This window comes from Paralichthys olivaceus, chromosome 7, assembly GCF_024713975.1.
Source record: "Paralichthys olivaceus isolate ysfri-2021 chromosome 7, ASM2471397v2, whole genome shotgun sequence".
Lineage (NCBI taxonomy): Eukaryota > Metazoa > Chordata > Actinopteri > Pleuronectiformes > Paralichthyidae > Paralichthys > Paralichthys olivaceus.
The window spans coordinates 11906132-11918603 of NC_091099.1; the positions used below are offsets into that span (position 1 = coordinate 11906132).

The window sequence follows — 12472 nt, forward strand, 5'->3', positions numbered from 1 at the left end:
GTTTCTGGTTTCATTTTATTTAATTTTTTTTACTCTAAGACAGAAATATGATCTACAGTTTCTCAATAGTTTCTCAGTAGGTTTCCTGGAGAGAGATACATCTACAGTTGAGCCTATATGAAGAGTAAATATTTCATTAATGTTCTGCACTCATTAACTCAGCTTCTAATTCTAAATCAAAGAAAACATGTATCTACCTCCCCCATAGATAATATATTCCTGAGGTATATTTTATCTTATATCTTAATCTGCTATTTATATTCAATTCTATTTTATTTTTAATGTTTTTTCTTTCATAAATGTTTTAACTGCTTTTATGTGATGCACTTAATTACTTGCTATTATTATTTATTACTTAGTTCTGTCCAGGAACTACTGCCAAAGGAAATTAAATACTTGGAGAAAGGGATGTTAACATTTTATGGGCTGGGATCTTTCACTGGACTTTTTCACACAGGTGTATTATGTCACATGATCGCGTATCACATGTCACCCCTGTCCGTCTCCCTCTGACAGATAACACTGTCACTTTTGTTGCTCAGTAACTTGATCCAGCTGTCCAGAGGACCGCTGTTACCATAGTAACCTCCTGTATAATTTGCCAGGCTCACAGAATTGAAAACATGGAACAGGTAAGATGTTCTGATTATTTTATTTTTCCGTGTGTGTGTGAACTACAATAATGTCCTTGTGTTGTCCTCTCAGGATTGCGTTGCTGGTGTGTACCAGTGTCTGGGTTTGTCTCTTGGAGCTGAGTTTTCCTCAGAAGACGTGAGTGTCCTCTACGGAAAAGTGTTTCGTGTTCCCTCCGACACCGATGAAGCACATACGGCGATGAAGAAGGTAAGAAAACATCAGTAACACATTGGCTGTCTCCTTCATTTACCATTGGGGAAAATTCTCACTTAGCTGTGTCTGTGTCAGATTGCAGGAGGTGACATCAGCTGGTCCTGTGTTGGTGAAAAAGTTTTTGATGTTCTTGTAGAGATGGAAAGGGAGAGAGAGAAGAAGGAAAAGGTACAATTAAATATTTACTTATAATATCAGAGAAACACTGCATGTAAAATGATATGCTTTCACAAACACGAGTGAGTATTTTTATCTTCAGCTGTACTGGGACCTCCAGCTGATGAATGGTGGAAACACTCTCTATGTGATGGACAAGCTGCTTCAAAGCACAAACACAAAGGCCAACAACTCAGATACAGGATCTTTACACTCATGCACAACAGTCATTCCACAGGTATGTGTTTTGCAGTGTGGCAGATTGTTTTCCTGCACGGAGGCAGAGGCTCTGTTGGTAATTATTTGATTACTTCTATTATTTTCACACAAAGACACAGAGACTAGTGGAGAAGAATGAGCTGTATGGGAGCCTGAGAGGAGTGAAGAGGCTGAAGAAAGCAGCCCGGCAGTGCTGGATCAGGTGAGCATGTTTTTGTTTAAGGTGAAAAGTGGCTGATTTCCTCACTATAGGGACTTTACTTGATTTCCAATTGGCAACACTAGAATATACCACAGTCAAGAGGGAAATACACCACTACATTCTTTTTCCATGTTAAGGATTATTATTTTCCTGATTGATCTTATATTAGAAAATTGCCTTGAATATCCTGTCATAGGAAAGCAGTAAAAACCTTTTAATAAATAAAATGTTGAATATAAATTCTTTCCTGACCCATACCACATCCTTCAACCAAGTTTTCTTGATAATCCGCCCAGTTATCTTTGTGTTATCCTGATAAATAACAAACAAACAAATGCAGATGAAAACACAACCTCCTTGGCAGATGTGAACAACTTCATGTAACAAGAGAACCATCATGCATTGATATAGATGTGTGCTATGATTTGTTTTTGTGTGGTTAGATTGGCGTCAGAGGGTGTGCAAAGCATACTGCCCTCTCCATGGCACGTCCAAAGCCTAAAGGTCAAAGGTCAGGCCTGGGGCTGTGTCTCCCCATCAGATGTCCTCCTCCTGTTGGACATGAAGTATGACGTTATGAGCCACTTGCTTTATTCAGAAATGCTTCAGGAGCATCACAGTAAGTCACGCAGAACAGTTTAACTTTAAGCAACAACTTTTAGAGCCTCACTCAGAAGCTGTTTTCTCCTTTTCGTCTTGATATTTTTGTTGTTGTTGTTGATTCCACAGCTCCGAGCGTCTGGGAAACCTTGCTGCCAAGTCAACGACAGTCAGAAGAGGAGGAGCTGAAGGACATTGCAGAGGAGGCTTTGGAGTCAGGTGACATGCTCCGTCTCGCTGAGCTGCCAGGAGCATTCAGGATGTACAGGTAACACACATGCATCAAGACTGCCAGTGTAGATTTAAGATTTTAAAAAATCATTTTGACAACCTGAAATATATGCAATCTCAGGATTATTTAGTATTCATTTTTAATCCAACAGTTGTTGCTCCAATAAAAAAACAATATTTAACAGATTTGTGTACTTAAACTCAAAATCCAAGTAAACATCACAACCCCCTGCAGGATTTCCACAATCAGCATCAAACAGCAGCACTGTGGTAAAAAGGATTTTCCTGCAGGGCCTGTCTGGGTGCATCCTTTAGCTCCAGAGAGCTTTCCTGGTCTGCTGCTTCATTCCTGTGTGAGTTACACACATCTCGTCAACAAGAAAAGGACAAAGTGGCGGTCCTGGGAGAGAGGTCTGATTCTGTCCCATTATTCACTTAATGCCTGTCATTATTTTATCTTATTTACTTTTATCTTGTGTCTTTTACTACATTTTCCCTCCTGCACTGTTTTTGATACATTCCTACATTTTCCTGTTATTTTTTGTGCTTTATAAATTAATCTGCAGATTTGACACAGACTTAACGTTTAGCTCGCACAGATTGGTAAATCAATAATCAACTAGAATGGCAGACACTAGAGTGCATAACTCCACCAAGACCCAACATTTTTTATCAAGATCCATGAATTATTCCCCAAGCAACCAGTTACCATTTCAAAATCCACCTTGCATCTCACAATGTTACGGAAAGAGATTAAAAAAACTTCCTGAATCTGCCCCCTGATTGAGATCCATGTCAAAATGTAATGGCTTCATCGCTGACCCTTACCACATCTTCCCACCCAGTTTCATGGAAATCTGTTCTCGTGTGATCTTGCAGACCAACAAATAGTGAAAACACATCTTCCTAAGCAGAGGTAACAAATCAGTCCTCATAAATAAAAGAATGTCAGATGAGATATGATATAAATATCCACCATATTCTTTTGTGACTCTGAACTCTATAGTCTCATTTACCTTCTTGCTCTTAGCATTCAGATAAAAGTGAATGTAAGGTATTGTTTGTACCGGCCCAGAAATAACCAATTTGTTCATCTTCTTCCTCACAGGCTGGACGGGGAGAGTCAGAAACTGTTGTGTCTTTACATCCGACTGGCAACTCTCAGAGCTCAGAGAGAGAAGCTGTCGTACAGAGCTCTTCTGGCAGCGAAGCAGTCCTGGGACACTTGGTAAGTCAACAAACACTAAGTGAAAACAACAGCTTAACGCTGAAAATGAGCAATAAGTCAGTGCCATCAGGTCTGACCCTCGTGTCTCTGTTCAGGCCTCAAGTTCACAGTCCCTGCCGAGTGGAGCAGGCTGCTCTCTGGCTACGTCATGAAGAGGAAGCAGAAAAAGAAGACTTTATTTCAGGATCACCACAGCAGGTGCTGTAGCTTATGTGCTGTATTAATCTTAACCTGCATACATTCAGTTTTTATTTTTCTTGTAATGCTAAAGGTATTATCAGCAGCAGCAGATTAAAAACTCTGGCCCTCTCCCAGCAGGCCGTGCTGCAGTTGCTGGTGCTGACTCAGGAGCAGGAGAGGAAGCAGCTGGTCAAGTTGGTGCATGGGGTCTCCCTGGAGGATCTGCAAGGGCCAGTTTGCACAGCGCCTCCAAAAGACGGTAAATCAGTGTGTCTCCTCGGAAGGTCCCACTTCTGGAGTCGTAAAGTTGATGTTCTGACTTTGGTGTGGTTGTTTGATCTGTTTCAAGCATTTAAACAACACATTGACACCTATTTCAAATAGGTCTGTATAAGTATCTCTGTAAATATCTGTATAATAATGAAGAGCCAAGAAAAAGGATCAGGAGTGACATATAAATAATTTAAAACATATGCAAGTTAGTAATAAAAATGTATGGTGTTAGGTGCTTGTGGGAGATGGACATGCAGTTTCATTTTGGAATTGTTTTTCCCTTTTGTTTCCCTCCCACTTGTTTTGTCTTGTTTCCAATGCAGGTAATAACAAACTAACAGTTTTAAGAAGTGGCTGTATAAAAATGCTGAGGCAAATCCACGCCAGCATGCAGAGGCACAATGAGACTCAACCCCTCTTTGAGCAAGCTACCTCTAAACCTCAGTCCCAGCCTCAGACACAGGCCCACATGTGCAGCAAAGCAGCAGTGTGGTCTCATCACCAGCTGGAGGATTGTTCCCTGCTCCTCGTAACTCGACTGCTGGAGCTCCACGACCTCCATGCTTCTGCATTTCTGTCCCTGTTAAAGAACAAGGTGAGACGACCAAAGCAACATATCCAAAAAAATAATCCAAAATGATGCACGTTCTTTTAATGTGTAAAAACTCTGATGTGTGTCTGTTAGAGTGCACAACATCTCCAGGTTCTGCGAGATGAGTATGAATCTGAACTTCGAACGCAGAGCAACACCAACCTGCTCCAGCTCCTCGCCTCAGACGCCCCCTCTATCCTCGTCTCTAAGAGCTGCAACGAGCAAAAGACAGCAGAGTACAAGAGTGCTGGGCCGGCTGAAGTTTCGGCAGCTGTTTCTGTCAGAGGGGCGGACAGTGAACTGAATGGAATCCAAGCTGCTGATGTGATTAACACACAGGATGTCTGCACAGGTACCTCAAATGTAGCCAAACGTATTTAATCACACTTTCACTGCTGCAGCTACAACATACTTTGCATTCCCCCAGATTGTGGAGCGGTCGTGGAAGAGATGCCCTACTTGGAGATTTTGTGTGTCTCAGATGCGACAAGTAAAACTCATCTCGCTTCAGAAGGAGGATGCCGGGAGGAAGAAGGAGGCAATGTAACAAAAAGCCCCCAGACTTATGAGAAACAGGGCTCTTTGATCACGCTGGCTTGGAGCAAACCACCAGAGGATGATGAGGATGACTGTGACGCAGCAGCTGCAGATAGAGGCGCAGGAAAGAGCCAGGACAGTGAGAGCAGTATGAGGATCCAAGTCCTGCCGATTGATATGAGCAGGACTGCAGAATACACACAGTATGAGGAGACTTCTGGAGAAAACCATGAAGAGGAGCTGAAGCCCACTTTGCTCCAGTCTGCAGCGGAGCAGTGCAGCACAGACAGACAGGTGCTCTGCATGTTTATAACAGACCATAAAACACTGTCTATAACTATATCAAGCATCTGATCTTATTCCCTGATTATTTTCTCGTCAGCTGACCCCGGAGGAGAGGACAGTGGTGGGTCAACCACACAAGGGAGACGATGCATCTGAATATAAACTGCAAACACATGCTTTAGTAGCAGAGACCCTGCAGCATGTGCAGCCACATCTCTTCACTGAGCTTGAGCCGCACTCTGATGACCTGTGCTCTGGACCGTCCGATGAGACAGCTGAGGTTGGCAGAGATGGGGTTGATGTGGAGGTGCGTGCCACTGCAACAGAGTCAGAGCTGTGCGACCTAAGAGAGCCAGACCCCACTCCCACTGAGGACCAGACACATAACTCACAGGTGATGGATGGTCTTGTATAAACAGACCTTATTTTGCACATGAGCATCACCATGAACAACTAGGATTACACAGTTAACCTCCTTCTGCCCTGCCTTATACCACATCCTTTTTACAAGAATCAGTTCAGTTGTGTTTGTGTTATCTTTCTTACGAACAAGCGAACAAAGAACCAGATAAGAGTGAAAACATAACCTGAACTGTTTTTCCTGTTTTTTAAGTTTGACTGTGGCCTCGCAGAGAGGGATGCAAGGAGGGAATCCACGCTGACGGAGAGAGAACGAGTGAGAGAGCCTGTCTCAGCACTGGAGAGAGAGAAGACCATTCGCAACTTAGTGGACATGCAGAAGAAGGTGGAACAGAGGCAGCAGAGAGACAGAGAGAGACAGCTGCTCAGGGTGAGAGAGATGTGGATAGACAGGCACTGAAAGAATATTCCGATCTTTGTGAAGGAGAGACATTCAAAGTGATGTGATGCATCATCAATGTCTGTCCACCAGGTTCAGGAACGTCTTTCCATCATCCAGAACAGAAAGGCAGAGGAGGACCTGCTGGGCCTGAAACTCACTGACAGACTAAGGCACCTCACAGAAGATCTACCACAGGTAAATATACTGAGGGAGTCTGTCTGCATTATTGAGTTTTGATAAATTTTGCATCATCACCATAACTATTGCTTTAGGAGGATAAGAACCAGCAGAAAACAGTTGTCAGAGAGCATCTGGAGCAGCTGAGACGAGAGCGCTCTTATGTCCTGCAGTCCAAGCGAGACAGGTAAGTGACATTCCTTTCAGTTAAGATAGAAAACACCAAACTAATATTAATCACCAGTTTCTCTACCCCCCCGCTCCTTTTTTTTTTTATCCCTTCAGAAATACTGCAGGATTTAAGGAACTCCTGGCTCCAGTTGCCCTCCACAGTAAAGAAACAGAGGACGGAGCAGACTGAGATACAACTGCTGCTTTAATTCAGGTGTTCAGATAAAAAATATTTTTAGTTGATCCTATTTTCTCTATGGCCATACCAAAAATACCACAAGATTCATGGTTCACTATTGAATTAAAATGTTTGAATGTTTTTCTCTGACAATATTCTTCTGCAAAATATGAGAACAGATTGAAATAACAACTTGTATTGACTGTTTATTATAGTTTAATTATCTTTGACAAACATAAGCATCAACAGTAACGCCATTTATCAGTGACCCCACTTTAGTTGTGTACAGATGAATCCCATGTGGCCTAAATTACATACATGATGAGCCGCAGAGGTGCATTTTCAGAGTGTACAAAGGTTCCATCAACTGTTCTTCACGTGAACTTAATATTTATATATTGGCCGTAAATCATTTGTGTAAGAAATCATCTTGACAGGAAGGACACTGCTGTAGACTCTGAATGCACCTATGGACTGTGGCTGTATTTATTTACAGGTATGGAAGGGGCGGGGATAAAATGTCAAAGGACAAAGGTGTGGCTAACAACTCTACGATGCAGCGAAATGTATAATACAGAGGGGGTTTGGTGCGGTCCCAGTGTTTTTCCTGTCTGAGAGGAGGATCTCTCTCAGTCCTGGTGAGCAGAGGGGAAAAAAGAGAGATGTCTACAAGAGAGAGAGATTCTCAGCAAATCAACATTCAGTTTTTTTTTTCGTTAATTGACCCTATATATTGTCCACTCACACTGCAGTCCAACAAAACGCAGGAGCATCACCTCAATAAACCTGAACATTCAACAGCAGCTCCCACACAATGAGTCACTGCGTTACACACATACAAAGTACACAAGTGTGTCTGCAACTCAAATGAAGAGTACAGTTAGCTTCAAGTTCGGTGGTCTTGAACACATGAACATTCAAACCAACAAAGAGAAAAAAATGAATCTTAATTTCGGAACTAAGAAAACATGGCGCCTGGCTTACAGGTGCATTTGTCAAGGCTTTAATATTGTAGCGATGTGATGGCTGGGGACTGAGCAGAACCAGCAAGCCTCTTTTTTCAAAATATGAGAGTTCATGTGGGGGATGAGGTGGTGAAACGTGCGGCTCTCAGCTGGGCTGTAATCAGTTCGGCTCTTATGACAGCAGGACACTTTGATAGCGGTGACACACTGAAATTTACACAGGTGTAGTGTCAAATTTCTTTGTGGTGTCCGAACCTTGGATCTACGTGTGCAAGATCTTCGGTGAGAAGCAGCATGCGCTTTTGTGAGACTAAACTACACCATATACAAGATAGTCAACATTATTTGCATTTTATACACTAGACGGGTGTTTCCCACAGTGAAAGGGAAAAGCCTGGGATGAAAACAGGGCGGCATTGATCAGTCAATGAACCTTCTTGCCAGAGGATTTGATGAGCACTACTGTCCAAACACACAAAAATGGTCATCACACGTCCAGCATCTCTCTGAATTATGGGCACCATGGAACTGAGGAGGGTTGGTATACGTTTATATGTTTGTGTGTTTATCTCTTTTTCATTGGAATCATGAAAGGAGAGAAATGTGCATGTATGCGCATCAAGTCTTGAATAGTGTTAGCAACGAGACTTGAGGGATGTTCATGTATCTATGCTTTTATGTATGTGCATGTCTTTATGTATGAGTCCTTCTATTGGTGTGCGCACTGCACCCCTGGGCCATGATGACCCCCTTCCTCATCAGAACTATCATTGTAGGCTTCTCTCCTGGCTCCACCTCCGGACCCTTGACTCTTGTCAAAATCTGTCAGGTCAACTTCCTCCGCATCAGCTGCGATGACTGGATTATCAGCACGAGCAGGCAGCAAGCACTCCAGTTCCTGAAAGAAATGTATTGAATTTAAAAAAACAAAACCTTATGACACTGTTATCACTCAGGATTACTGGAGTTAAAATCTTGCAAATTGGGAGGTTTAATGACTGGCTCTCACATTCAGTTTTTCAGGGCTGATCCAGTTGTTTTCAGGGAACTGGACATCAAACTTGATGTAAAGGTCTCCTTTCTCAAAAGGATTTCTGTACTGAGGCATTCCCTCTCCCTTCACCATTCGAATACAGCCTGCCAGACACAAGGGATACAAAGGTATTAAAACACAATTAGAATCTCATGATAGTGGGAGACCATGGCTCATGTATGTACTGTGACGTGATGAGATGTATATTTTATTTTGTCGTACAAAAACTAAGCTTGATATAAGTACATCACTGTTTTTATAATACTAATATACAATTTTACAATAATACTCTGTTTATTACCTATTAGACAGAACAACTAGCTTTTCACAGTTTAAACTGTCATGAAATTTGCTGTACCAGGAAATTATAGATTTTTGTAAATAAGATGATCAGAAGCTGCAAAAATGGCTGGCAGAGAAATTTCTCACTGTGCTTAATTCTGCAACTAACAGTTCAACCCTTCCATATTTAAGTGGATCAGCCTGCAACATGTTTTCTAAATACTTTTAATCCGTTGTTCCAGAAATAAATGCTTGCAACAACTCCTTAATAGCATGAAACAGTAAAAGCAATAATCTCCCCTTTCACTTAAATGGTCACTGGGAATAGAGCAATGCTGCAATAAAAGAGATCAAATCCAGTAAAGTTGTATGAAGATGGTTTACCGGGCTCGATGACCTTGCCAGGTGGGTATTTAACAAGCAGCTGACGTCCGTCCAGATGTGCCACAGTCATCTGGAAGCCACACAGAGCCTCAACCAAGCCGATGCGTTGGACCATGTGAAGGTCACTGCCATCACGGCGGAATTCCTGATATAGATTGGTTTTGAACAAAGTTATTTCTTAGGTTCATTAAACATATACTAGTAAAAAGATTTCCCACAAACAATGATGAAAAATGCCTTAACAATAATCAGAAACTTATATAATAATAATTTCCTGAATCTTTGTTGAACATTATAATGCTCAACAATGTATGTACAATTATGCAACCAACGATTAGTAAACTTGTTTTGATGATTGGGGTTTGTTCAACTAATAACATATAACTTCAAGAACACTCCCTGTCAACTTCCTGTAGGTGGAATTTTCAAATTACATATTCTCTTTTTCAACAAGCGCACACAGGTAGATTACCTCATGCTCTTTCTCTTGCAGCACCAAGACTATATCTCCTGGTTCAACGCCTGGTGCTTGGTCAGCTTCCCCAGTGAATGTGATCTTCTGTCCGTGCCTCATGCCTTTGTCCACATGCACCTCCAGAAGCTTAGTCTCCTTAGACACCTTATGACCCTCACACTTTCTGCAGCGGTCCTTCTCATTGATCACCTCACCTGCACGAGTGCACAAACAAAATTGGACAAAATCAAAATGCTGTTCTGATCATGACTATACATCACCCTTCCAATATGTGGGTGAAGTGAATATATTACCTTCTCCATTGCAGTCTGTGCAGACGGACTGCATCTGTTGGACCATCCCAGGGGCCAGTTGTCTGAGCATGATTCTCATGCCTCGTCCTCGACATGCCACACACTTCTGCACTGCTCCTGCCTTACCCCCCTGACTACAAGGCAAACAATTATGTGCAGTGTTATTAGCAGGAAGAAGAATATGACAATCACCATCAGTCCGGGCTACATACCAATATGCTGTTTTAAATAATAAGACCAAAACATTAAAAGCTGACTCACCCATTACAGGCACCACAGAGCACGTTCTTACTAAGCTGCAATTTGGTGGTTTTGCCATTGTAGAGGTCTTCAAGAGAAACTCTGTGAGACAAAAGAAATACGGGGTGTGTACAATAATATATTGTAATTGAAGCAGCCACTGAATCACACAAACGGGGTCAAAGAAGAATACTTACTTCAGAGGATGTACCATGTCTTCTCCTCGCCTCTTGCCTCCATTGCGTCCTCTTCCTTGTCCCCCCATGAACCCGAATAGTCCTCCGCCAAAAATATGAGAAAAGATATCATCCATGCCAGGCCCTCCGCCTCCTCCATCTCGTAGCCCTTGTTCGCCACAGCGGTCATAAAGCTCCTTCTTTTCTGGGTTTGTCAGTACTTCATATGCAAAGCTGATCTCTTTGAACTGCAAAACATGTGCGTAATACAAAAGCAGTCAGTACATCACAGGAATGGAGGCCAAGAGGTTTTGTTTTTGAAGAGACTATCTTATTAAGTTAAAAAGAAATTTAAAAGACAGGCTACTCCTGCGTCACGTTTGCAACATCTAAGGAACAGAGCAGTACAAATAAAGAACTGTTGTACTCTTCTCGAGGGAAAATCCATTTCATGTACTGTGCACTCATTGTGTTAATCCTTAGAGTTGGGCTGTGTGATTATGATACTGATGTGGCATTGTTTCTCGGAATTGAGCTCCTGCTGCGAATAATGTCATAGGTTAAGTTACAGTGACATGCTTTGGTGCATCATACCTTGTCTCCAGCATCAGGGTTCTTGTCAGGATGGTACTCTTTAGCCAATTTACGGTAGGCCTGCAATACACAAAAAACAGAAATATGAACAATGTCTTTAATAACTAAAATCACTAACCCTATTAACTGTCGTGACAGGACAAGCCCTGGACTTGTTGGCCTGCTGTCAAAAACATCAGGACGAGAGCCTCTCTGCTTCTGACACCTCAGCCACTCAAGTGTGATGAAGACGTCGACAAAACCCCGTTCAAAATTCCGCATATTCTGAGTTTTCCTACTTTAACCGCAGATATGTTTAATTTTGACGACTATCTATGATGATATTCTGGTATATTAGGAGTTCACTAACATTTCGGCATTAAGAAGGATTTTGAAGGGGAGCACATCGTCGCTAGTTAACCCAGCATGATTAATTTGAGTAGGAAAAACAAGTGGTATGCAGTGTCGATCGTGCAGCGATCTCAATACAATGTACAGAATTACTTGATTGTATTAAATGACTTGAAATTCGATGGTTGCACATGTGATAACAAGTCCGAGGCGATGTTTGGAAAGCGACGCAGTGTTGTGGATTATGAACACTTCGTGACTACCTGATGTTTGTGTGAACTTTGTGGAGAACACAGAGACGTGCGTGATGCTAACTACAGTAGCTACATTAACGCTAGCTAGGAAATGCAACCATAACCCATTTCCTCTGGATACATTTCACACCACGTTTAGCGTTACCAAATGTTTCACTGACGCGTGGGTTTACTACACTGGCGCATACACCGGAGAGAACCGTTGAGCTAACACGTATTGCTTCCGATTTGGTGACGGTTATTAACTGGAATTTATCATCTGGTAGCCGGGAGGCTATCAGACTCGTGGTTAGCCGGGTATTTAGAGTTTAGCGCTAACAAACTACATCTACGAATTCACTTAGGTACAGACGATGAAAACGACGAACACCAAAAGTCAAATTAACTTCGTCGATATGTAGCTTTACTGTTTTGGGTTAAAAAACACATCGAGCCACTAAGTATTTGGCCGTTTTCTAGCATAGCTCCCTTGCTAGGTTAGCACACTAGCAACGTCGATTAGCTTGTTTTTAGGCCACATTTCGCTGGTGACCTCTCTTCCTTCTTTATTCTGCTCTCAAACCGGCAAATCCCTCTTTTTCATTTCAGACGCCTCGTACCTTCTTTAGCTCGTTCTCAGAGGCGGATGGTGAAACTCCGAGGATGTCGTACAGCTTGGTGTCCACGACGTTGGCCATGATGCTAACCGGCGACCACAGAAAGACCCTCTGCGGAGCTTCAGCTGAGCGAAGAGCAGACTCTACCGGCTGGGGCCGTGCAGGGTTGC

General features: G+C 42.4%; 2 protein-coding genes across 2 annotated transcripts; one reads left to right on the plus strand and one right to left on the minus strand.

Moving 5' to 3' along the window:
* The first annotated feature begins 1156 nt into the window (after nt 1–1156).
* Nucleotides 1157–6869, plus strand: LOC138410834 (uncharacterized). Its single transcript, XM_069528540.1, has 15 exons — nt 1157–1243; nt 1338–1426; nt 1870–2045; nt 2156–2294; nt 3288–3485; nt 3581–3683; nt 3804–3924; nt 4262–4533; nt 4624–4882; nt 4958–5361; nt 5450–5746; nt 5966–6142; nt 6245–6349; nt 6427–6518; nt 6617–6869. The coding sequence occupies exons 1-15, from the start codon at nt 1157–1159 to the stop codon at nt 6690–6692; spliced, it is 2595 nt and encodes an 864-aa protein (XP_069384641.1). The 3' UTR covers nt 6693–6869.
* Nucleotides 6870–6873: 4 nt separating this feature from the next.
* Nucleotides 6874–12439, minus strand: dnaja2b (DnaJ heat shock protein family (Hsp40) member A2b). The gene is made up of 9 exons (XM_020078986.2): nt 12306–12439; nt 11123–11182; nt 10550–10776; nt 10374–10454; nt 10113–10246; nt 9817–10013; nt 9345–9489; nt 8655–8782; nt 6874–8543 (listed from the first exon to the last, which is right to left on the minus strand). The coding sequence occupies exons 1-9, from the start codon at nt 12381–12383 to the stop codon at nt 8355–8357; spliced, it is 1239 nt and encodes a 412-aa protein (XP_019934545.1). The 5' UTR covers nt 12384–12439; the 3' UTR covers nt 6874–8354.
* Between the last annotated feature and the right edge of the window lie 33 nt (nt 12440–12472).